At 39.7% G+C, this 26,933-nt stretch overlaps 1 protein-coding gene and 1 long non-coding RNA gene across 2 annotated transcripts in view; both read left to right on the forward strand.

Annotated features, from left to right (window-relative positions):
* Window positions 1-6,449: 6,449 nt before the first annotated feature.
* On the forward strand, window positions 6,450-7,598 carry LOC306863612. Its single transcript, XR_013783704.1, has 3 exons — window positions 6,450-6,656; window positions 6,806-6,923; window positions 7,095-7,598. It is a non-coding gene; the product is annotated as an uncharacterized lncRNA (long non-coding RNA).
* A 15,330-nt stretch (window positions 7,599-22,928) lies between these two features.
* ek1 (eph-like kinase 1) overlaps window positions 22,929-26,933 on the forward strand; it is a gene marked incomplete at both ends in the record, with an annotated part of 69,945 nt that continues 65,940 nt past the window's right edge. Inside the window, one exon of the mRNA XM_079406482.1 lies at window positions 22,929-23,016. Coding sequence (XP_079262608.1) covers window positions 22,929-23,016 — 88 coding nt within the window. The remainder of the gene's footprint in view (window positions 23,017-26,933) is intronic.

A 26,933-nucleotide genomic window follows, 5' to 3' on the forward strand; every position in this document is an offset into this window, starting at 1 on the left:
AGATTTATTTGAGCACTAAAAAATACAAAAATAATTATTTGAGTAATAAAAAAGGAAAAAAAATAGAAAAAAATGCTTTGTATATAGTATGTATACTGAAGTATTCTTCGTTATTCGTTATTACAATGATAAATATCACTGCCAGACGTGAAGTGATATTGCCAGACATGGTCATAGAGTCAGTAAACACACGCTGATGTGCTTCCATTCAGATTATAATCAAACAGATGGGCCATATAATCAATAATAGCTGATCAATGAATCACAATGATAGCCATCATAGAGGCGGTAATAAACACGCTGATGTGCGTCCATACAGATTATAATCATGCAGACACGGCCACATTCCCCACACAATACACACACACACACATATAAAAAATGTAGAAGAAAAAAAAAACAGTTTTTTATGGATAAAGCAGATCGCTAAGTTATGCCCCGCTCAGATGACAGCGTGCGTCACAGAAGCGTCACTGCCGGCAGGAGGGAGCGCCAAATTCAAATAATCTATATTCCGCTTTTCTGTCTCTGTGCTGTGATGTGCTCGGAAACCAGATTGAAAATTGTCCAGATATCCATTTGACTTTAAGTAGTTGTTCAGCTGATTCAAAACTACCTTTTCAATAATCTTACCTATGAAAGGAAGATTTGATATGGGTCTATAGTTGCTCAACATGGTGTTATCAAGATTGCGCTTTTTCAGAAAGGGCTTAACAACTGCAGTTTTGAGGGAGTTTGGAAATGTCCCAGAAAGAAGTGAGACGTTCACCACTTCCAAGAGATCAGCTTCTAAACAGTTCAGCACATTTTTGAAAAAGGATGTGGGAAGTGTGTCAAGATAGCAGGTTGAAGATTTAAGGTGCTGTACTATTTCTTCCAAAATTTTGTTATCAATTTTTTTAAAAACACACATAGTCACTTCTTTTTGAAATTGCGGTCGAATCTGTGTGACCTCTGCATAACTTGAGGATGTGCCAATCTCCTTTCTGATATTATTGATCTTCTCAGAAAAGAAGGAAGCAAACTCATTGCATTTGCTGTCGGAGAGCATTTCACTGGGAATCTGACTTGGGGGGTTTGTCAGTCTCTCAACAGTCGCAAAAAGAGTGCGAGTGTTACTGTTTATAAGGTTAGAAAAGAAAGTCTGTCTAGCTGTGGCTAGTTCCACATTGAAAGCATGAAGGCTGTCTTTATAGATGCTATAGTGAATTTCGAGTTTCGTCTTCCGCCACATCCGCTCAGCTTTTCTGCATTGTCTTTTCATGCTCTGAACTGCTGTTGATTTTCTCCAAATTGATTTCTGTTTCCCCGTCTTCTTGCTGACCTTTATCGGGGCAATATCATCAATAACATTCTTAATTTTTGAGTTAAATGACTCCAGGAGAAGATCAACAGGGTCTGCAGAAATGCTTGGTGTTAATGACATTGCCTTCATAAATAGCGCACTTGTGTTCTCGTTAATGCATCTCTTACTGATAGAGACAGATCTAGATTCAGTGGTGACTGAGATCAATATATCAAAGAAAATACAGAAGTGATCAGATAGTGATACATCCTTAATAACAATGGATGAAATGTTTAGACCTCTACTGATGAGTAAATCTAGAGTGTGTCCACGATTGTGTGTGGGTCCGTGCACATGCTGACTCAGGTCAAAAGTGTTTAAAATAGTTATAATTTCTTTTGTAGTTTTGATTTCTGCATTATCTATGTGAATATTAAAATCCCCTGCAATAGCAAAACAGTCAAACTCTAAGGAAATCATTGATAACAGTTCAGTGAACTCATCAACAAAGGCTGGGGAATATTTTGGAGGCCTGTAAATAATGATAAACAGGGTGCGTGGAGCACCTTTCAGCACAATACCTAGGTGTTCAAATGACAAATACTGACCAAATGACATTTGCTTGCACTGATCAACATCTTTAAACAGAGCAGCTACACCTCCACCTCTCCTAACAGTCCTGCAGACACTTATAAAATTAAAGTTAGGAGGGACTGTTTCATTAAGGACTGTTGCACTGCAGCTGCCTTCTAACCATGTTTCATTTAGAAACATAAAATGAGACTAGAGGGGCACATGTCTGACAAAAACCACAGCAAAGCCATGTGCTAACACAAGACAACTGACACGAGAAAGACAAGACGAGACAAATGGAGTGCCAGAGCACTGATCCTGACACTACACCCTCCCAACAGACCAGATCATAGGTGCGAAAGGTTGCTGCCAGAGTGCAGAAAGCAGGGAGAGGGCACAAATGAAGTCAGGGTAATAAGCAGACAGCACTGGGGCTGGAGCAGACTGCACAGGAACGTCTTCAGTGGTCATGACAGAGAGAGCAAGATGCTCAGGGAAAGCCTCTACAGGTGGAACGTAACTAGCAGGAGCATACTCTGAGTGACTCGTCAGAAACAGCAGAGAGCAGATCTGGTATGATCTCTGTGGATGCAACTTGACTAGCAGGAACAACCTCTGTGGGCTTAGAAAAACAGAGAGGATCAACCTTCAAGAACAAAACCGAAAGGAACAGCTTCTTCGGGTGGGACACAACTAGTAGGAACATTCTCAAAGACTCATTAAAAACAGCCGAGAGCTGGTCTGGTATGATGTCAGTGGGCACAAATTGACTAACAGGAACCACCTCTTTGGGCTTGACAAGACGGGAACAATCTCTATGTGGAAAACTTTCTCCGAGGGCATAACTGGACAGACAAGAACACTGTCTATGGCCATGACCTAACTGGTGGGAATAATCTCTGTAGGCGTGACAGGACAGGCAGGAAAACTTTGTATAGCCAAAACATGAAATGTAGGAATAACCTCTTAAAGTGCCCCTATTATGGATTTTTGAAAATTACCTTTCATGCAGTGTGTAACACAGCTCTAAGTGAGTGAAAATATCCTGCAAAGTTTTAAATCTGAAAGTGCACCATGTATAAAGTTATAGTCTCTCAAAAGAAAGAGTCGACTCTGAATCATTGAAACGAGACGCCAACATGAAACTTTAGCATATTGCTCACCCACTTGTTGGCCTTTTTGCGTTGGTCTGAATGAAAATGCAACTTCATTCTTTGCCACTATGTGCCGCTTTTGGAGCATAAAATAGCGTTGCCGGGGAAACAGCTGTACACAAAGCAGCACTGCACTCCCAAATGCTGCTTTATCAGGCTTTACAGACAAGATGAAATGGAAATGAGACCAATCGGACCAATCACCGCAGATTAGCGTCAAGCAAAGGAGGGGTTTGGAAAAAAATATCGTTTGGGAGTCGTTGAGCAAGTAAGGTAAAAATAAATGCATGTAAGACGATGAAAGTGTTTTTTTGACCTTGCATGCATGTCAACCTGTTGTTGGGGACTCCCAAAACCAAAATATGAACCTTTCATTACCCATAATAGGAGAACTTTAAGGTGTGACTTGACAGACAGGAATAGTCTCAAACATGATGTGACATGACTGCAGGAACCATTTCTGTGGATTTGACATAACAGGCAAGACAGGAACAACTTATGTGGATGTTCCATGATAGGTGGGAGCAATCACAATGTACATGACTGGCAGAACAACTTCTGTAGGCGTGAAATGACAAGCTGAAACAGTCTCTGGCATAACTTCCATAGACAAATCATATAGACTGGGTGGCTCAGGAAAATGCTTTGCAACTGCAACTAGAGGCTCTGAGACCAAGGCCACCAAACTAGACACCTCTTGACTCAGGTCCTCCTGGACCTACAATATGGGTTGAGACTTCAGAAGGAAGGCCAATAAGTTGAGGTGCATGTCCCCTCCTTCTCCTCCACATCTGAGGGGGGTGACCAAATATTGATCAGCCAACACAGGGTTTAGTGAAGCCGTCTTGGATACAGAGGTGGCTACAATGGTCCGGGTCGACACAGCAATGACCGGAAGTGACTAGACTGCTATTGGGATGGCCACAGCAGTTTGGATCAACTCAAGAGTGTCTTGAACTGACTTGACTGACACGGATAGCTGCAGTGGTCTTAGCCAACTCAGAGGTGACTCAGAGAACTGGTTTAACTGAAGCAAGGAAGGCCACAGCAGACTGGTCATCTCGGGAATGATTGGAACAAACTTGACTGAGGCAAGGATGGCTGCAGCGATCTGTCAACTCAGGAGTGTCTGAAACTAGTTTGACTGACACAGTGATGGCCGCAGCGGTCTCAGTCGAATCTGGAATAACTGGAACAGTCTTGACTATGGCAAGGATAGCCACAGCAGTCTCTGTCAACTCAGGGGTGTCTGGAACTGATTTGATAAACCCAGGGATGGACGCAGCGATCTCAGTCTACTCAGGGGTGTCTGAAACTAGCTTTACTGGTGATTCAATAGGCGGAACACAGGTAATGGATGAGACAACTAGGGAAGGCTGCTGGAATGGCCTCGGACATCAACTGGCAGAAGAACTGCATAGGAAGCAGCAAGATGGGGAGGACAGAGCAAAGCACCACAAAGCTGAGCTCAGGTACTTGTTGACCGCAGACTAAAGTGGACCAGGTGCGAGGCAGGGGGAACCAGTGGGCAGGAACTCACAAGAAACAGGTCAGGACAGTACAAGATATAAAAGGAAATAATTTCTAATTTAACCAACACATATGAATACATAAAACCAAAAAGTCAAAAAAGACAAAATCCAAAAAACAAAGACCAAGACTAGAATATAGGATTGCAAGGGACTTGACAAGACTAAGGAAAAAAGACAAACCAGGCAAGGGGTAAGGAACACATACTTAGCATACCATAGCCACAGATAGCACGGCGGTGAGAGTGACCATAAACGGGCAAAGGGAACTATAAATAGGGAGGAAAGCACACAAGGAACAGGTGAGCACAATTAGACAAACAAGAACTAGACAAGGGCTAACAAGGGTGTGGTAAAGTGGAAACAAGGAGGAGGGACTAGAGGGGGATATGACTGACAAAAACAGCAACAAAGCCATGTGCTGACATTCAAGACAACAGACATGAGATACAAAGACCAGACAAATGGAGTGTCAGGGCAGAATCCTGACAGAATGATACTTATTACATTATAAAACATTTTAATACTTTTTTTTTTCACTTTTCAAATGATACCAGCACATGGCAGTGCATGTGTGTATTGTCTGTACTGAAGGCCCCGTCCCCTTGCATAATGCATGGAACTCCCCACAACTTGGTTTGAGAAGAGGTGGAGTAGGTCACAAGGTGGGTTTTGTGAGAAAATGTGGGTGATTAAAGAAGAGATTAGTTGACAATGTGTTTTCCATACGAAGTCAGGCTCATGTCTCAGGTTTTCAGTAGAGCAAGGATTTAAATGTAAAGCATAGAGACAAATTTTGTTAGCCATTTAATGCATGAATCCACAGAGATGTCTATATCTGTCAGGTTCTACAGTGAGTGGTGCTTCTGAGCATTTTTTAAATAAAAGCAGGTAAATGAGGTAAATGAAAGCTAGGTCAGGTTTTTGTGGTGTGGAATGATGGTTGCATATTTATACTAGTATGCAACAATACAATGGCATTGTTCATTGTCACTGGCCATATCATAATGATCAAAACAAAAACAATGTCTGTCTTGCCAAATTACCTTTTATTATCTATGGAAAGCATGGTTCCTTTCTCCCACAGTACAGACACATGATAGACCTTTTTTATTCAAATAATTTGCAACTGAAAAATCAAACAACATTCCTCAGTAGTGACGTTTGCTCTTTTTTAAGCAGTTAAACTTACTCGGGTAATTCATACACGCTTAAACTCTCTCCTTCATAACTGCTTGTCAATGACTCAAGCCTCCATTACAAACTCTAAAATGACAATTTGCAATTACCATATTTTCAATTTACAATGCTGAAATTTGAAGAAAAAATGTGAGTAGTTTTCATTTCTGGATATTACTGTCTGTCGTTTAACGTTATCATCAAACAGTTGTTAAATATTAAAAGTTTTGCTACTTCTATCTTACCTCGCTCTCTTTCAGCATTAAACTAACGCTATAATTTGCACTCTTCTTCTGTGTAAACCCCATCTACTTTTCTTTGATTGGCCAGCTCAATCATTTTGACACTGTTGAGCGTCTATAGACAGCTGAGGCAGACCAGCCTGAAAATGTAACTTGATGTAATTTTCCATTTCTATGTTTTGGGGGATACTTGTCCCCCTCAATGGCTACAAAGATTATGAGTTATGAGATGATTACGGTTATCATGAGGCAACATGATGAAGCATTGCATCTGTAACACAAGTTGTATGCATTCTCACATGTCATAAAAGTGTGCAGTTCTGCTCTATAGTTGTTCATGCATTCTCGCAATGCAACTCCATTCATCTACAGTAGCTACCCACACTGTGGCGAGCTGTGTGGGTGAAGGACCAAACCGAGATCTCATCACTAGCACCTTTTTCCGCTCATCAGATGGAAGCTTATTCGAACACATTCTCTCACACAGATACACAGCACCCATTTTGGAGGTTGAGGTTTGTGTGTGTGTGTGTGTGTGTGTATGTGTGCACAAAAGAGTGGAGGAAGTGAAAGTGTGAAATATTAAGGTTGTGTAAGGAGTAGTTTCAGTCAGTGTCTGTCTGCACAGCCGTCATGAGGTCCCTTGTCTGTCTTCCTTTCTGCCTGGTGCTGTTTCTGCTCTGCCTCACTGCCGGTGAGTTCAAGTTTATATTTTGTTACTCATACATGATTCCTAGAAAGGGTCAGTGTGTTTTCAATTTGAACGCTTAAATAAATCAGAAGTTAAAGTTCAGAGAAAGTTTAATATTTAAAAAATAAATGCAGTTTCTTTTTGTCATACAGAAGCAAGTAATCGTTCTTCAACCTGCTGTTTGAAGACAAACAAAGGCAGAATACACAAAAATAGAGTGTTGAGTTACACAGTCCAGAAAGCAGGAGTCTGCCCTATCAACGCCATTGTGTAAGTGAAGAAATTCTCAAACTAAATGACATTTAGTCAGTTTCTTTTATTTTTTATTAAGTTACAAAGTAGTTATAAACAAGTTGTTGTAAAACCAAAGTTGACAGTGCAGTGCTTTAAATGGTAATTTATCATTTTTTTCACCATTATTTTCATTGTTTATCTTTCTAGCTTGATGACCAGATGTCGGAAAATGAAGTGTTTTGATTCAGACTCAAAATGGATCAAAGAAATTATGAGAACGGTGGACCAGAAAAAACAGACACAACAAAACTCTGATCCAAAATCCTTGCCAAGTCAAAATGTCAAAAGACAGAGAAAAAATAACAAAGGAAAGAGACGCAGACAAAAGAATCAAAATAAATGTTGAGTTGTTTGTTTACTTATGTAATGTATTGTTTGACCTGTGCCAACTGACATAAACCTTAATTTGTAGATGTCAAAAATTCACCTATTGTATAATCTCTTCTCAAGAATGTATTTTTGTATTCAATATTTTTATAGTTTAAAAACATGTCATATAGCCAAATGAATAAGCTGTGCAGATTTGATTTTGGAATTATTATTAAATAAATTCAGAAAAAATATATAATGACCAGGAACGTAATTTCTCTAGTTTTGTTTTGGTATGAATGGGCAAAGAAAAAGTAAACTGACTAACTAACTAGCTGAATGAATAAATAAATAAATAAATAAATAAATATGTATGTATGTATATTTACAATACTTCAAATAATATATGAAGTATCACAATATGAAAGAGTGAATGCTTTAACCACAAAGCCACAAGGTTTCAGGAACACCAGATAGTCTCTTTTTCAACAAGCAGGAATCAAATCCTCTTAAGAAAGATTCAGAAGAAGTAGACAGATATAGACCTAAGCTTTAAACACAAATACGCAGAATACAGTATGTGTTCAGACATTTAGTTAATTGTCAGGTTCATTGTAAATATTGGCCTTGGTGCTTACTTTTACGAAATGTTGTTTTAATATTGACCACCAGGTGGAGTTATATGACAGAAGATACAAAAATCCCCTATAAATGTAGCATTGGTTTTAAATGTTAAAAACCCTTCTCTTCTGTTGGCAGCAAGTGAAGTCTCAATGATCATTTACAGATCACAGTTAATAATAATGCTGTGTAGTGAAAGTTTGTCCAGTTGTATGCCTGGTTGTAAATGGTTTCACTTCCCTTGTGTGAAATGCCTTTTATAAAACCGAGGAGTATAAACTATAGACATGCTATGAAACGATTACAGTGTTTTGATATGTGTATTTTCATGCATTGATAATTGTAGCAACACCTAATATTTACCTTATGCCGTTTTAATCGCTAAAAATAGAGGCTTTTATATAACATCCTCCTGAGACAGGCTTCTGAGAAGAATGTCTTTCTGGACAGGAACTTGAAGCTTCTCATGGTTTCTGCTTTTGTTTTGTGGTGAGTTTCTTTATGACTGTGAGAACTTCTCAGCTTTGCACTTAACTCTGTTTTTCTGTCCGTCTCCTTGTCTTTAAATGTCCTTCAGTCCTGTGAAATTGTGGGTTTGTTATGGAAGTAATGTGTGTAGCATGTGAAGGATGTGTGGATTTGAGCGTAGGAGGAAGGCCGGGTGAAATTAGACACCTGCTGCTTCACTGTGCTCTCATCAGAGTGTGTGTAATGCGGTGGAAAACACACCTGCTCCCTGTCAGAGGGGTAACATGGACGCCACACTCACAAGGCGGCAGATTGGTGATAGACACCACTGGAAAAAAAGATACACATGGCGTTACAAAAGATTTACCAGAAGGTAAAATGTATCCAGAAAGCATGGACAGAATGAGAGAATGCTCAAATAAATAAAGAGCTGAAATGTATGGCTTCATTTAAAAATGTACTATGATATCACCATGGATTTTTGAACATGGTACCACAGTAACACCATGGTTTTTGGATCCAGTTGTACTTATTTGAAGTACCATAAATACCATGAGTGAATACAGTAATGGTATTAGTATCACATGCCATAAATTCTTTTATATTGTAGTATTTATTATTATTATTATTTTTTAAGAAATTAATACTTTTAATCAGCAAAGATGCATACATCAATCAAAAGTGGAAAAATAAAAAATAAAAAAAAATATTTGCTTTTTAATAGATTCTATTGATCAAGAATCATGAGAGAGAAAGAGAGAGTAAGCAGCATAAATTTAGGCAGTCGTGGTCTAATGGATAGAGAGTTGGACTTGTAACCTGAAGGTTGTGGGTTCGAGTCTCAGGTCCGGCAGGGATTGTCGGTGGTGGGAGTGAATATCCAACACTCTCTCCACCCTCAACACTACGACTGAGGTGAGACCCTTGAGCAAGGCACCGAACCCCCAACTGCTCCCTGAACGCCACAGCATTGGCTGCCCACTGCTCTGGGTGTATGTTCACAACTGTGTGTACACTTGGATGGTTAAATGCAGAGCACAAATTCTGAGTATGGGTCACCATACTTGGCCACACACCACTCCCCTTTCCCCTAAATGTTTTCAACAATGAAAATAATGATAATAATAATAAATGATTCTTAATCAGCATTTTATAATTATTTCTGAAGGATCACGTGACACTGAAGACTGAAATAATGGCTGATGAAAATTCAGCTTTGTCATCAAAGGAATAAATTACGTTTTAAAATATATCTAAATAGAAAAATTATTTTAAATTTATATATATATATATATATATATATATATATATATATATATATATATTACTGGTCAAAAGTTAGTTTTTTATGATTTTGAAAGGTCTCATATATATACAGTTTTGTGCAAGTTACTTCCAAACTGTAATACATTACAGATTACTTACTGTTACGGTTATTTAAAAGTAATTCCTTACCTTACAATATTACTGTCTCAGAATTGTAATGCCTACATTACATTACGACTCCTATATTACTTTTGAGTTACTTTCACCAAAATAACTACAGAAGTAGAACTTAACATTCTAAAATGACAAAATGTACTAGAGCCCTGCCCTAATGGCAAAGTGTTTATATTTCGTTCCGGCTTTTTATTAAGTTCATTTAGAAAAACGTTTGGAGCATTTTTTTTTGTTCATTAAATCAGTTTTTTCTTTCTTAAAGTAACGACCAAGCGGCCAGCGGCAGACCGACAGGCTGATCATAGCTTATGTTTGATCAATTTAGTCTTCTCAAATCATCATGACTTGCCTAAAATAAAATCTATAGATATACTAAAACAGTTCAAGCATATAACAATGTTTAAACGTTAAACCTAGATAAATGTGCGCTGCATCCAGTAGTTTGTGTGGAGAGTGGAAGCTAAAGCGCAGGACATGGAGGCACCGGCGCAATCAATTACAATTTTTTTTCAATGAAAACAACATATGCCATAATTTTTGCTCATAAAGGTAAGAGTAATACATCATTCTGAACTGTAAAGGGTCTACTTTTATTTGTGTGCACTCACAATGTCAACAAAACTTTTATCTTCAACAGGAGCGCTACACAAAAATGAACCTAAAGACAGCGAATACATGCCTCACAGACATGATAAATATATCTATAGAAAGCTTTAAATTACTAAACGAAATAAATAAAAACAAAAAAAAAAACTACTTAATACAATCGTTATCTGTGAGGATGCACTTCGCTCTAAAGACGCTTCTAACGAGGAGATGGCGAATCCTTACTATTTCCCCCGGACACATTCATGGTAATTACTTTTGCTGGGACTTTTGCTTTATTGTGTGTATTTGAAGCAGAACTCTTCAGCTGTGCTGACGACTCGCTGCTGCTGCGGGACACTAAACACCGTCGGACACCGTCGGACTCGTGTTGTTTCCACCAATTTCTTTTCATCAATAATTAATGGATGTCTAAAATATAAAGATAAGGAGAAGCCTAAAACAGGCCCGAGGACCGGCCCGCGTCTGAACTATGACGTGAATATTGGCCCGAAGCCCGGGCCTAGGGACATAAAAAAGTTGGAGCCCGACTTTAAATTAAATAGAAAAAAATAAAAATAAATTGGTGGCTAAAAGTGTGTTGTAACGCAAAATTGATTAGTAATGCCTTACACTACTGCCTTACATCAAAAAGTAGTACGTTACTGTAATGCATTACTTTTGTAACGCGTTACTCCCAACACTGTATATATATATATAATATTTTTTGCTGTTCATTACACCACTAGACGAAACACAGACTGACCTTATCCCTTCCGACATCTCAGACTCTGGAGAGACAGTGTTATCATTGCAGGTTATGAATATCGACTATGTCCTATAGATCAATACAGAGACCTTTCACATAGACCACAGCTATAATACAGCACAGATGAGGCTGCTCCATCATTTTCTCTCGGGTCACTCAGGTAGAACGCGGAGACTTAGAGGCGTCTGCACTCTGTTCGACTGGACATCCTTGTCTCATAAACGTCCTGGAGCTAAATTTAGACATCTTTAATAAAACACAGCACAGGTTTAATGCCAAAACAGTAGCAGATTATCAGTCTCATTGCCTGAAAGGTCTCTTTAGACAACGTTTTGGTGTGATTACCGTACAAAAGGCTACAAAATATAATCTAACTTCAGGGTTTGATTTACATCCTGGTGTCTTTTTGCTCCTTGCTTTCTCTTGATTCCTTTTCCCGAGGCTGGTGTTAAGAGACTGCTTGGAAGAGATAGGAGTCTGGAGTTTGCTTAAGGGATTTTCGGTGTTTTAAATAGGGAGGTTAACTAGGGTCATGGCAGACCAGTGCCGTTTTGGGGCAGAAAGCCCAGCTGTGTGCTTCTGATTAGGAAACAGTCTATATGTTGAGGATTTGAGGTTCTGTCAAGGGACCCGGTGTGTTTAGGAAGAGATGGCGTTAATAAAGTCAACATTTGTCTAAAAATATTGTCATCCTGAGAGAGAGAGGTCAAATAATGTGTGTTATAGATAAGAGTTCATTTTACTAGATCCAATAAAAGCTGGCTGTGTGAATGCAATACAGAAATATCTGCTATGCAAGGCAATATATCTAACAATATTGCTGTAGCAATAAAAATGTGATGTTCACAATTCAGGCGTATGCATTCTTAAAAATATCCCCCGTTCTCTTGAGTATTTTGAATCACTGTAGTCCTGAAGCCTGAAGTTGCATAACTCTGAAGTAAAACCCTGCATCTTGACCTACTTAAAGAGACTATAAGAATTGGCTGTAGCCTGTTTAATGTCGTCCCGCTCTGCAGCTGAATGCATGCTGGATGTCTTATCACTAAATATTGATTAAATTAGGTAGAGCAGCTGTTTGATAATGAGATCTCAAATAATTACAAAGACTAATCTGCACCGGAGCATTACGGATTGATCTGTTTCTCTGCCTTGAAATGGAGAGAAGCGAGATTCTTTTTCGGAGAGTCTTTGACAGGGACGATGGAAGCAGAAACCCAATGAACCCAAGTGATGTGCAACATCACAGAGCCGGCACTGAAAAAACATTCTCTCTTGGTTATTATATAACCACGCCAGAGGAATGGGAGTCTTTTCTCTTCTTTGTGATCTAAAAGAGATCCAGTGCCCTCTAAAGCAATAGAGAAGAAGACATATTCAGAGACATTACAAAATAAACAACTCTGACAAGGTTTTGTTCTTCCAGGGCTGTGTTTTGTAAGTGTCTGAGGAAGCACAACAGAAAGAAAAAGTGATGGAGATACTGGGAAATGGTTTTGGTAATGTGTTAGGTGGTTTTAAAGAGGATCTTAATACAGAGTTGAATTGTTTTCTTTTTGAATAGTTCAGTGCATATTGGTAATACTTCCCAGCAATATGCTCTTTCAACAATGTCTGTCAATTGTTCTCACATTCGTCCGGATGCAACAGTACACAAGTAAAAAGGAGAGATTTAAATATGAACGCAAACATTTTTATGAAAGGTAATATAGTAAATGTGCATGAATATAATGAGAAAAATCTATCTATATGAATATGCAATATGTATACGAGTCAAAACGCCCTAATTAAATGTAACGAATCAGGTAAAAATGTATTCTCTTCTATTGAAAATGTAAAAAATTGATAAAACTTTGATAATAGCCTTAATCTTATAAACAACTGAGAATATATTGGGGGAGCACTGGATCAGCGTTCTCGTCGCACTCCCTGTCAACTCCGACCTGGTTTCTAGCCAGGATCCGAAGTTGCAATGATCCAACCAGCAGACCGAATTCTAGCATTGAATCCCGGTCACGTGCCACAGCCATCAGCAGATCCCTTTCAAGCCATTGGACCATCACTTAGAGTTCTACAACTTAACGTTGAGGGTCTGTCTGCAGCCAAACGAACACTAATCAGCACCATAGCCCACCGTCATAGTGCTGATGTCATCTGTCTGCAGGAGACACATGTAGCAGACCAGTCAGCGGGGCGCTACACCATTGGAGGATTTGACCTTATCTCGTCAATACCAGATTCGGCCGTGCAACATATGTCCGTTGTGATGTCGCTGATGCCTCCCCAGTCTCCTCATCACACTTCTGTAACATCGTTCAGGTTGGAGGATTCAGAGTTGCCAATGTTTATAAACCTCCCAGTCAGCACGTGTGCTTCCAGCTCTTGAGCATGCCGCAGCATACGTGGGCGACTTCAATAGCCATCACACTCTACTCAGAACCCGACAAGGATGGAGAGGCTTTGGTGCAATGGGCATCCAACAGTGATCTCACTCTGACCCATGATACTAAGCAACGTGGTACATTCTATTCGGCAAGATGGCAAAAGGACTACTCACCGGACTTGTGTTGGGTAACATCGATCGGTGACCACCCCCAGCCAGCTAGCCAGACGGTGTTGGGAGACTTCCCTCATAGTCAGCACAGACCATTGCTCATCCACATAGGACTCCAACTGCCGATTATCTACAGCTCACCCAAGAATCGCTGGAACTTCCGTAAAACCGACTGGGGCTTGTTCAGTAGCAAGCTGGAGAGAAGTGTTGTAACCATTCCTTCTCGCTGCATCCCAATCGAGGAAGCTCACCAACGCTTCCAAGGAGCAATTTTGAGTGCTGCTACAACTGCCATTCCAAGTGGCTGTAGGCCAGTCTACACACCGTGCTTGGATGTCGAATGTCAAGCTCTCCTTGAGGAGTACGAAGGGTCTGGAAACCTTGACATTGCTGACCACCTAATTGAATCCCTGGATGCTGCTAGACAAAGGCGATGGGAAGAATCAGTGGAAAAACTCAACTTCACCCACTCCAGTCTGAAGAGTTGGAGCCTGTATCGTCGATTGGGTGCCTCCCAACGACCACCATGACAGTCCAGAAAGCTCCACTGTCGAAATCGCACCGACCAACAGTGTGCAACGAGTGGCGGCAGTATTGTCGCTTAAAGACAGTCGGACAGGAGGGTGACTGCCCCGAAGAATTCACAGAGTTAGAACTGGATGCAGTGATCCGTACAGTGAAGGATGGCTCTGCTGCAGGATATGATAACATCCTGCCAGAATTTCTTAAACATTTTGGACTCAAGGCTAAAACATGGCTCGCTTCGTTCTACACGCGGACAATTCGAGAAAAAAAGATGCCACGAGCCTGGCGTCAGGCAAAAGTCATCGCCATCTCGAAACCTGCAAGGACTTAAATCTTGCGGCCAGCTACCACCCAATATCTTTGCTATCTGTATGTTGCAAGCTACTCGAATGCTTGATCCTTTACCGAATCAGCCCAGTCTTGGAGACAACCATCATAGTTGAGCAGGCAGGGTTCAGACAAGGATGTAGCACCAAATGACCAAGTTCTTGCCCTGACAACATACATTGAAAATGGATTCCAGCAAAATCAGAAAACTGGGACCGTCTTACTTGACCTTACATGCTGGTCTCCTGTTGAAACTATCTAAAGTTTTGCCACGTTGGGGAGTAGAGGCCATACAACTCTTCCTCCATGACAGACGTTTTCGAGTACACATGGCAGACAAAAGTAGCTCTTGGAGAAAACAAGCAAACGGACTCCTGCAGGGGTCTGTCCTGACTCCAAGTCTCTTCAACATCTATATAAATGATCTTCCAGTAACACAGTCCCGCAAATTAATCTACACCGATGGCATTGGGACCCAACATCGGACATTTGACGAGGTCGAGAATGTACTGAACATGGACATGGATTTGATGGTGGACTTCCTCAGTAGGTGGCAACTCCAACCCAGTGCAACTAAGACTGTATCTAGTATTTTCCACCTCCACAATGCACAAGCCAAACGGGAGCTCAATATCTTCCTCAAGGGCCAGCGGATTGAACATGACCCAAATCCAACGTACCTTGGTGTTACCCTGGACCGATCATTAACATATCATGATCATCTGAAGAAGACAGCAGACAAAGTCGAGAGCAGCCAAAGTCAGCTCTCGAAATAATCTACTCAGCAAACTGGCCGGCACAAGTTGGGGTGCAAGGGCCCAGACACTCAAGACCACTGCACTTGCTCTGTGTTACTCAGCAGCAGAGTACTGTGCACCAGTCTGGTCTAGATCGTCCCACACCAAGCTAGCAGATGTCCAGTTAAATACGTCTATGCGTATAATCACTGGAACCCTACGTTCTACTCCTCTACCATGGCTGCCAGTTCTCAGTAACATACCACCACCACATCTCCGACGAGAGGAGGCCACTGCCATGCTGTTGACTAAAGTCTATGCGAATGACAAGTTGCCACTCAACTTGGACATCACACTGCATCCAGCAGCCCGTTTGTCATCGAGAAAACATGTCTGGCTGGACTTGCCACCAGAGGATATGACAACCAATTCGGCATAGAGTGATGAGTGGGCAGCAACTGATGTTGTGAACCACTCCCTCGTAGCTGAGCCATCGGTCTATCCTCCTGGCTTCGACCTTCCTCGACGACACTGGTTAATGCTGAACCGATTCCGGACAGGACAAGGTCTATGTGCAGTCAACCTTGTCCGGTGGGGCCGAGCCACCAATCCGATCTGCAGCTGTGGGGAACCAGAAACCATGCAGCACATTGTCAACGAGTGTCCGCTGATTCATTTCAACGGCGGACTCAAGGCTCTCCATCTGGCTGAACAAGATGCTGTTCTGTGGCTGGGCACGCAATGCAAACGCTAAGAAGAAGAGAAGAATATAGTGAATGAATAAAAACATTAAAGTTAACTTCTGGGCTAGTGTAGCTTTGAAGATTGGCCCTATTTAGGAGCGACAATAAAAAAACGGAAGTGAAAATCCTTTATCATTAGGTTGCACTTTCGTTTCCTGTTTCTTTTCCATTCAGATGTTACAGTCTCTGACAGACACATGTTGAAATCGCTCAAGCTGCCATTTTCTCCCTCTCTGAGAGCGATGACATAGTCAAAACATCCGGTAACATTTTCCAGGAAATGCATGTATTCCCTGGACCTCTGCAGGCTTCTTGTAAATACTGCCGTGTATTGTGCATGCTATTTTTACAGAAAAATGTTTATATTCAGCTGTGGCAAATTTGTTGCAGTCGAGTTCATTTTGTGCTTTTGATACACAAAGTTGTTTTTTATTGCCTCTTCTAACAAAAATCTTTTATTTAAACCCATGAAAATGCAGATCCTGTAGTAAATAATAATGAAAAATCACTTTTTAAAACTGTTCCGTTATGACCCCTATATACATTCAAACACAGTACATACTGGTTTAAGTGTTGTTGTTGTTTTTAATTTAATTTAATTATTAATTTAATTATTCAATCATTTCAATTTTTCAATTGTTCCTTGTCTGTATTGTTTAACTCTTATTAAAACAATATATCATATAAAAATCATTGAAACTTCACCTAGGACCTAGCAACCACACAAAACATCCTAACAACCACATATTATACACCACATAAAACTATTCTAAATACCTTATAAACCACATAGCAACACTCTGCCAATAACCCACAACACCTAAGCATCATGGCGATGGCTTTTGCGCAAGCAAACACAATTCATAATTTCTTAAGAGAACGAATAAAAACATTAAAGTTAACTTCTGGGCTAGAGTAGCTTTGAAGATTGGCCCTATTTAGGAGCGACAATAAAAAAAACCGAGGTGAAAATCCTTCATCATTAGGTGGCACTTTCGTTTTCTGTTTCTTTCCCATTCAGATGTTACAGTCTCTGACAGACACATGTTGAAATCGCTCAAGCTGCCATTTTCTCCCTCTCTGAGAGCGATGACATAGTCAAAACATCCGGTAACATTTTCCAGGAAATGGATGTATTCCCTGGACCTCTGCAGGCTTCTTGTAAATACTGCCGTGTATTGTGCATGCTATTTTTACAGAAAAAATGTTACATTCAGCTGTCGCAAATTTGTTGCAGTCGAGTTCATTTTGTGCTTTTGATACACAAAGTTGTTTTTTATTGCCTCTTCTAACAAAAATCTTTTATTTAAACCCATGAAAATGCAGATCCTGTAGTAAATAATAATGAAAAATCACTTTTTAAAACTGTTCTGTTATGACCCCTATATAAATATACATACAAACACAGTATATACTGTACTGGTTTAAGTGTTGTTGTTGTTTTGAATTTAATTATTAATTTAATTTTTCAATCATTTAAATTTTTCAATTATTCCTGGTCTGTATTGTTTAACTCTTATTAAAACAATATATCATATAAAAATCTTTGAAACTTCACCTAGGACTTAACAACCACACAAAACACCCTAACAACCACATGGAAACATGCTAAAACTATTCTAAATACCTTATAAACCATATAGCAACACTCTGCCAATAACCCACAACACCTAAGCATCATGGCGATGGCTTTTGCGCAATGAAATTAATTTCAATGAATTCGCAATTAATAAAAACATTAAAGTTAACTTCTGGGCTAGTGTAGCTTTGAAGATTGGCCCTATTTAGGAGCGACAATAAAAAACAGAGGTGAAAATCCTTCATCATTAGGTGGCACTTTCGTTTCCTGTTTCTTTCCCATTCAGATGTCACAGTGTGACAGATAGTAAGCCACTCATTCACACAGCTATACAACATCTACGATCCTTCAGATAGCGCCAAGGCCTTAAATAAACAGAGCACTGAACTTTACTCAGGCATGTGGACTTACATTGCCTGCATTCACTGAACTCTCAATGTGTTTTGGCCAGGTTTTCTGTTGCAAAAGAATCTAAACTGGCTGTCAACAAGAGTTTTTTATTTTTTTTATTTTACTAGAAGTAGCTTAGTGCATGTTCAATGTAACCTTAACACATAAGAGAAACCTTAACAACTTCCAGAAACCTGCAACAGACATGTAAGAAGCCCTTTCCCTTTCTCTGCACCAGACACTTTTGTAGAGCTGCACAAAACCAAACGAAAACAAAAAAGCTCTTTTGTGCTGGCTTGCGGTGCATCAGGGACCGCATGCTGGCTGATTGACGGGGGTCCAGGCTCCACCCACTAGAGGTGAGCAGGAGTGTGGGAAGAGGCAAGTGCACAATGCTCGCTCTACAGAGGGCGGGAGGGACCTAAGACCTGGCCCCCGCTCCATGGCAGACAGGGCAAGGTTCTCTTTCAGCAGACGGAGCCCTAGGGTCAGTATATGGGGCCCATAGAAGCAGATCTGTGTGGAGTGGCACGGCCCTCGTTTAACCTGTCCCAGATGGCTCTGTTCTGTGGGCACTACACAAGAGAGTCACAGCAGTCAGGAAGTTCAGTATAGGAGTTACCAAGTTCAAAGAATAAGTTCATGAAAGTAATGTGGAAGTAGATTTATATGTAAATTTATAATATAAAATTATGTAGTACAGATTACATGTAATCAGTTACTACCCAGCACTAATGGTATGAATCAAGATCCTGTCCTATTTAAATCAATGTGATAAACAAGTTAGTTCAAAAGTAATCTAAAAGTAATCAGAAAGTACTTTGATTATCTAAAATATGTAATGTAATGGATTACGTTACTAACTACAATGATTGTCATGTAATTTGGAATCAGTAACAGATTACTGGTTACTGATTACTGAAACCAGCTCATAGTCCAAGTATATGGGGTGCCTAGAGAAGGATAAAGGCTTTTTCTAAGAATGTATTCATCAGAGTTAGGCCTCTGAAACCCATTCAGAGGTATTTTTCTTCATATTAAATGCTCTTCCCATATGCAGCAGCAGCAGGGTTCTGGAGATCCAGAGGGGCCCCTGCTCAAAGTTCAAGAGCTCCACTGCAAACTCCCCCTCTTCTTATGCCCATCCACCATGGTTACACATCCATGATAGACAAATATGAAATAGACATGTGGCTCTCGGCTGCAGCTGACATGATCATTCGTGCTCTGTCTGGCCTCTGGAGCTTGCCAGCAAGCCTCATTAGGCTCAAGCTATCTGTGCTAACCAACAGGAGGTCTTAGGTTGAAGGTTGTTATGTATTTGTCAGCCCTGTTACACCTGTCAAAGTCCCTCCCACTTCATTAATAAGAGCGGGCATGAAGATCTCGGATCTGCCACAGCTTTTGGATTCTCAGGCTGATGGGTACAGATTCTCACTCCTCTGTGCTAAATAATGAAACAGGTTTATGTTGGGATGTGGTGCAGCAGGAGACATTGTGGAAGACACGTCGTGACCACATCTTCCCCAAACAGGAAGGTTCATCTGACAGGTCACTGAAGCATGCAGGGGGGTAATTTTAAAAATTCAGCAGGCCCTTAGTTATTTTAAAGTAAAGAAATATGACATTTAAAAATAAATGAAAGAATAAAAGAAAAAAAAACTGTCATCATTTATTAAGCTTTTCGGCTTAATATTATGCAAAACCTCAATATAATGTCCCTGTTTTCTGGTTAATATATGACAGGAATTGCAATGTTAGATTTGTTAATGAACAGTCTTATAAGTCAGAGACTGGCAATTAATCTTTTGATGTGGTTAAAAAAAACAGTATGAAAGATTAATTCAAGGGGGAAGTCGTGGCCTAATGGTTAGAGAGTCGGACTAGTAATCGAAAGGTTGCGAGTTCGAGCCCCCGGCCGGCAGGAATTGTAGGTGGGGGGAGTGAGTGTCCAGCGCTCTCTCCACCCTCAATACCACGACTGAGGTGCCCTTGAGCAAGGCATCGAACCCCCAATTGCTCCCCGGGCGCTGCAGCATGGCTGCCCACTGCTCCGGGTGTGTGTTCACGGTGTGTGTGTGTGTGTGTGTGTGTGTGTGGATTTGTTCACTACTCACTGCTGTGTGTGTGCACTTGGATGGGTTAAACGCAGAGCACCAATTTCGAGTATGGGTCACCATACTTGACAATACGTCACGACTTTTTTTTTTTACTTTAATTCACAAATCTTGGGTTCAGCTCACTGATTTCCAGTCACAGTGGTTCTTGTATACTTGAAAATGTATGAATTTTAGATTAGGGATATACAATACTTTAAAGAGATAGTTAATGCGAAATAGAAAATTGATTCAATTGATTCATTGATTCAATCTAGTCTCAGTGATTCATGGAAAATTAAAACCTTAATAATTTTACAGTAGGGAGATACAATATTTAAAGAGTTTCAAAAAGGAATCTATAAGTCATTAATAGTTTACATTAAAAAAGTTAAATTCTGTCAACATTTACTCACCTTTATGCATTGTTTTGATGCTTTCAAGCTTATAGGTATATAAAACATTTATAAAATTTTCATAAAAGTACTAAAAGTGAACTGTAAGTAAATTTTTGACAAAATCGGCAATGTTTAATTTGTGAATGACCTGTTGTTGTGAGTCTCAAGTGGTTCTTGTGTTCAACTCATGATTTGATCCAGTCACAGTGGTTCTTGATTACATGGAAAAGTTAATGAGTGAAAATTATGAGTGATTAATTTGATCTTTTTCTCACTTAACACACAACAGTATGGCATCAAAATACTTAGCGCTCAGGTTGTTTGGAACACATTTATTACATTTTCATGGTGGTTTTACATGCTTTACGAGGATTACAAGCTTTATTCCCCGTTCATTGTACATGCATTCAACAGAGTAACTAGCTTAAAATATCTTTTTTTGTTTTTCACAAAAGAAAAAGAGTCATACATGTCTGAAACAACATGAGGGTGAATAGAAAACTATTCCTTTAGTTTACATGTAAAAGAAAAAAGCATGCAATGGAGGTTTGTTTTTGTGGAAACTTTAAAATGTAGCTTCTTGGTTGCTGCATGCATGTTTTTTCCAGAGTGTCCTGCCTGTCACCAATAGTGTGATAGACAGCAAGAGAAAGACAGAGAAATGCAGATAAAAAGACAGTGGCACTAAGAATACTCACTGCATTTATTTTTCTGCTGTGGTGTGTACAGGCTTGTCTGAGCCATCACAAACACCCCCGGCACTCCTCCACACACCCCGGGCAGTGTGCCTGATTGTCTGTCAGCCAATGTTGGAGAGGGCTTACACAGTAGAGACATCTCATTTACACTCCCTGCCATCACATTTAGCCACATGAAATGTGATGTCATTTTTTTTTGGTAGGTGACAGAGCTTATGAGGGCTCCTGTGTGGGAGGAACCAGCTGGCAGAGGGGGGAAACAGTGGCCTTTTTCCAAGAGCAGTAAGAGTATTGATTTGACCTTCATCTTTAAATACCAAACATTGAGGTTTTGGTCTAATGGGCTATCTATCTATTAGGGCTGTCGCGATTCGTCGCGACTAGTCGGTTTTTAAAAATCGTCGACTTCATTTTGCTCGCGTCGACTAACCGGCAAAATACCGATAGTGGCGCATTTCACGGACAAGAATCCATAAAACACATTTTTAGACTATTTTCCAAGGCTGCATGATATATTAAACCCATTTAAAAATCATAATTAAGAATTCGCAAACGCTATGATTTAATTAAACAATTATATGCGACGCAGTTCACACAGTATATGCTCTTTAATTATTTCCATGCGTGTAGTTAAGCACGTGCGTCTCACAACGGCTCTGTTCACAGTAGCTCCACAGAAACTGTTATCATTTACATGTGTGGAGCGTCTCATACTCATCTCTGCATGCTGTTGTGAGTTTGTGTTTATTATAAAGTTCATCTGGGAACGCAACGCGCGCCATTTCATCAGATTTGTGAGGTAAATAATTTATAAATCTACACAAACACAAGAGAATACATCGCGATTTCAAAATAAAATCTCAACCCCCTCACTCTGAGTTTACACGTTTTGATGTCCCACATATTCATGTAATTACAGCGGCTGTAGCATTTCTGTCCTAAAGAAATGGACAAATATTAAAGATTAAGTGTACGTTTGAATTATACGGAAGCGCATTGCATTCACTTGAGGAAAAAAAATCTACTCTGCTTTTCTGAATTAACGAGTTACTTATCTCAGAATTACGAGATAATTAAGTCATTAATTCAGAAAAACAGAGCAAAAACTTTTTTTAAAATAAAAAATTATCTCGTAATCCTGAGATAATTAACTCATTAATTCAGAAAAACAGAGCAAAAACTTTTTTTTCATGAAAAATTATCTCGTAATTCTGAGATAATTAAGTCGTTAATTCAGAAAAACAGAGTAGATTTTTTTTCCTCAAGTGAATGCAATACGCTTCCGTAGAATTAAATGGTGCTTGGTCAATATTAAACAGTAATGTGGCCGTCGGCGCCCCCTGCAGGCCTTTGGAATCCAGAAATAATGGAAAACAGAATTTGCTACAGATTCTATCTATCTATCTATCCATCCATCCATCTATTTATCTGTCTTGTCTGTCTGTCTGTCTGTCTGTCCAAACTGAATGCCGACAACAACTAGCACGTTTTACACAATTTACAACTAAATTGTTGCACTCACGCACGCTTACTTTTGACGCCACGCACACACGCGTGACGCCCCCTTCATCCAGCTCAGCTCGCTGTGGCCAGGCTGTGCAGTTCACGCCAGTGTGGGATCCTCCTGGAAGCAGGCGCGCTGTTTCCTCTTCAGCTCAGCTCAGTTCAGTTCTCCAGCGCAGCCACCGGCTCACCAGCCCAAGTTTGCTCACAGGGATGCGGGCGCGTGGAGCCGCCTGAAAATGGCTCTCTTTAGGATTTACTCTTTCCTTGCTCCTTTTCATTTATTGGTGTTGTGTCAAGCCTTGAGGAATTATCCGGATAATGAAGGTAAGGCATACAATCGCTGTCATGTTTGTGCGCTTTGGATGTTCTTAGATTTCGTTGGACTTTGTTAATGAAAACTAAATGAATCAAGGCGAATTCGTGTACATTCGTTTCTCTCCCGGGGCTATCGTATTAAAATCGAATGCGTAAAAGATAGGATATGACTTGGAGTTAGAAAACATTAATATGAGCAGTCGTTACAATTCAGGATTCTCATGATCCCTTTTGAGTAACAAAAACAGGAATGCTAGCAGAGCAACATTTGATGAATGATCTAATAATTTGACTTCACATTTCTGTGTTGGAAGGATTAAAAACAAGGATTTGTTTATGATCCAAATATAATATAATGTCGCCCAAAAGTTCATTTTTAGGATTTAGGACTAGTTAGTTTGTTTTGAAAAACTACCCTGAGCGGTTGTCACAGGTGATGTAGCCGTATGGTTTATATAAATGGATATGCACATATAATGTTTAATAGAAAAGAAAAGTGTCAGTATTTTTAAGACAATTCAGATTAAATAAAGCAGTGCATATGTTGTGGTTTTATGTGTTTAGCAGTGCCAGGGATGGTTTGGACTGGCAATGCCGTGAACAATGACATATGGATGTAAGACACTTATTTGCTTAATTAAACAATTAATTAGGAGAGATCAGAGAGAGCTGCTCCCACAGAGACTAGTATTCTATACCATCCAGACCTATATATCACATACTTTGACCCTTGAGAGCAATCTAACATCTTTGAAACTGCCACGAGACAAGTTGCTTTTTGAGTGAATAAGAAATAGGTTTCTTCAATTTTCAAGTGAACCAGTGATACTTATAGACATTTGCGATTTAAAATGCCATGTTTTCATCTTAAACAGGTAGGTATCAGGAATTTTCAGACTATATGTTCAAAGATGCAGGATGTCAGTTGAAAACACAGTCCACACTGACTTATTTCACTCCGAGCCTTCAAAAATCAGACAATAAATTAACCTCACTGGATTAAAATTGGTTTACTTTGCATTGTTATGAGATTAGGATTAAGCCACCCATTGTGCTGTTGTCAGAAGGACGGTTCAATGGTGGGTTTAATACACATTTAGGTGGAATCTATCAGATAGGATTTTGTGCAGAGCATTTAGACATGATGTCTTTGGCAGACTGGAGGCTTTGGGGAAATTAAAAAACACTTTGTAGGGCTTTGACACTGGGAGTTGTGGTGCTTTATTGACATTAGCACATCTCAATAATCATTACATTTAAGTATGTATTTGAGATTTACATTGGGATTAATTTGTGCTGGTGTAAATTGCAGTTGTTTTAGAGGTGTGCACTTCCTCTAACCGCCAGCTGATGGTATTCCTGAGGTGATTTTACAATGTGGTTCTGTGAAAGTTTGTTGTGAGGAGATGCACTTCTGTGTTCATTTCAACGAACTGTTCATTAACCTTTTGTACTAGAGTTTTTGTCTAGTAAGCATTTTCTATATTAAGGATGGAAGACATGTCCCATATGACATATGCTTGATATCTGTCTTCTGGCCAAACTAAAACACATCAGCACATATTTAATGTTAATGACTACATTGGTTTTCCATTCAGGGTCCAAAATGACTGATTCCTCAGCACATTTTCTGTTTTTGGAAGCCATTACTGCAGTGCTTGGATATTTACACCCCTCTGGAGATAATAAAGACCAAGATGTTGCAGAAACATTTTTAAAGTCACTAAAAAAAGCTTAATTCACACAAGCTCAACTTGAACCATGTGGTAAATAAAAACAAAACAAAAAACAACTAATCTATAACAGTGGTTCTTGACTAGCTGTTTAAAGACCAAAAAATGAGTCGTTAATCTGTTCTGATAAATAAATTAATTATATGCTGCCTGTAACCTAATTATATATATATATAACTGAGCATAGTTTGGATATAAAAATAAACCGTCACTTGGTGCTAGCCAAATTAGACAGATTAGAAACATCTGAATTATTGGTAACAGCAGCATGAAACCATAAAAATAGGCATTTTCAACCCAAATTACATTATTATTTCAACATAAAAGACATTATTACATTCACAGGAAACAATTTTGATGCATTGTTGGGCCACTTAATCTGGATCTCCAAACCAGTTGAGAACCAGTGATCTAGGGTTGTTTAACTATAAATTTAAAGCATAGTTACCTGTGCCTTCTGTTGCCCTCTTGTTTTTCTAGTTAGCGCTAAGGTCCCCCTCATTAGCTCGTCCTTTGTGCACGTTCTTACTGCATTTAGTGACGGTTTCTCTTCTGCTTTTGTTTACCTCCCCGGCACTCTGGCAGGGAAATTAGCATGAGAAAACACACTTTTTATGTTCAATTCAGCTGTGCTCTGAGGCTCTGTTTTGCTCTCGTTCTTTCACTTTCCCTCTCACCATCTCTTAACTACTGACTTAGAGAGAAGCCTGAATTTGCATCTCTCTTGTTTGCAGGTTGTCTGAGGAAGTCTGTTGATTAGTCTAACCTGTGGCCTTCTTTTTGTTTTCTGATGGTATTGGTTATTTTCCCCCTTCTAGTTGGTAGAAAGAAGGTTTTATACATGAATAGTTCAAGTGCTCGACTGTTTTTTTACTTTACTTAAGATACATTTACAGATCTTAATTAGTCGTGACAGTGCTGCTGTTCTGTAACTGCCATGCAGTTCATTATTGAACATTTTGGTTTAAGAAACTGGGTTGGAAACTTGGATCTAGCATTACAAAATCAAATTTTGCATGGTCATATGACTTTTAATGGACCAGTCTGATGTCCAACAGATGTATTTACTGATATTAAGCTCAGAGACAAGCGATATTGATTCCAACTGAGGGTTGACCCCCCCTAAAAATATTATTAAAAACCACGCTGTGTATTATAAATAACATTGTTTTATACTTCAAATAATTGTGTAAGTAGTAAAACAACACAAACGGGGCAAAATACATTTTAAGTTTAGAAACATTTGGAGTCTCCCACTCCCTTGGCTCACAGTGCTTTGGTCCAAATGTGTGATTTTCCTCTTATACATCACCTACACACACAAGTCTGGTGAGAGAGAACAAAGTCAATACTCAATAGTTGTAGAATTCCAGTAAGTAAGGCTGTCAAGGCTATTTTATTCACTTAAACATCGAATGAAGTGATTATCTTCTCTTTAATTCAGATTATGCCAATGTATTTTTTCGACGAGTCATTATGCTAGCAATAATAACGTTACCTGCTTGATGGAAAGGGTTGCCAGGTTTTCACAAATCCCGCCCAGTTGCTACTCAAAAATAGCCCAAAACTAACTGTGTTTCGAGGGGGTCCCCCAGTAAAAGCCGCGTTCTGGGGGCTAAAATGCATGTTATTGGAGTTGCTTCAACCCGCGGACATGAAAAACAACCCACAGCAGGAGTGGTAAAGTTGCACAATTCCACGGGAAAACTGCGGACTTGGCAGCACTGTGATGGATAGTAATGTCTACAACGGACACGAACGCTGTCGCGGTGCGACCACAACTGCCTGAAAAGAATTCTATTCTATTATTCAATAATCTGCCCAGGTGAAAAGGATGTTTCAACCAAAATGGTTGCTGTTTCACTGTCTCCAGTGTTCATTTCAGCTCGAAACGGCAGTGAATTGTATAGTAGAGTTATTTCCAGTGAGCCTAGGTTGATTGATTTCAGTTGAATGAGTCAACTCAAATTCCCAGAGTTGATTTTATATATATAACTATGAGTCAAAATCATTAACATGAGAGCTATTACTTTTTCTCTCTCCTGCTGCTCTGAATGGCACACTTTAGACCTTATCGCTCCAGGCTGCATCCAGACTCCTGCGGATCAGACAGCTCATGCAGTAGAATGAGTCTCGATGCCTGTGGCATTTCAGGATAGAGGCACATGAGTGCTTTGGATCGTGGCCGGAAAG

Source organism: Barbus barbus (genome assembly GCF_936440315.1).
Source record: "Barbus barbus genome assembly, chromosome: 44".
Taxonomy (NCBI): Eukaryota; Metazoa; Chordata; class Actinopteri; order Cypriniformes; family Cyprinidae; genus Barbus; species Barbus barbus.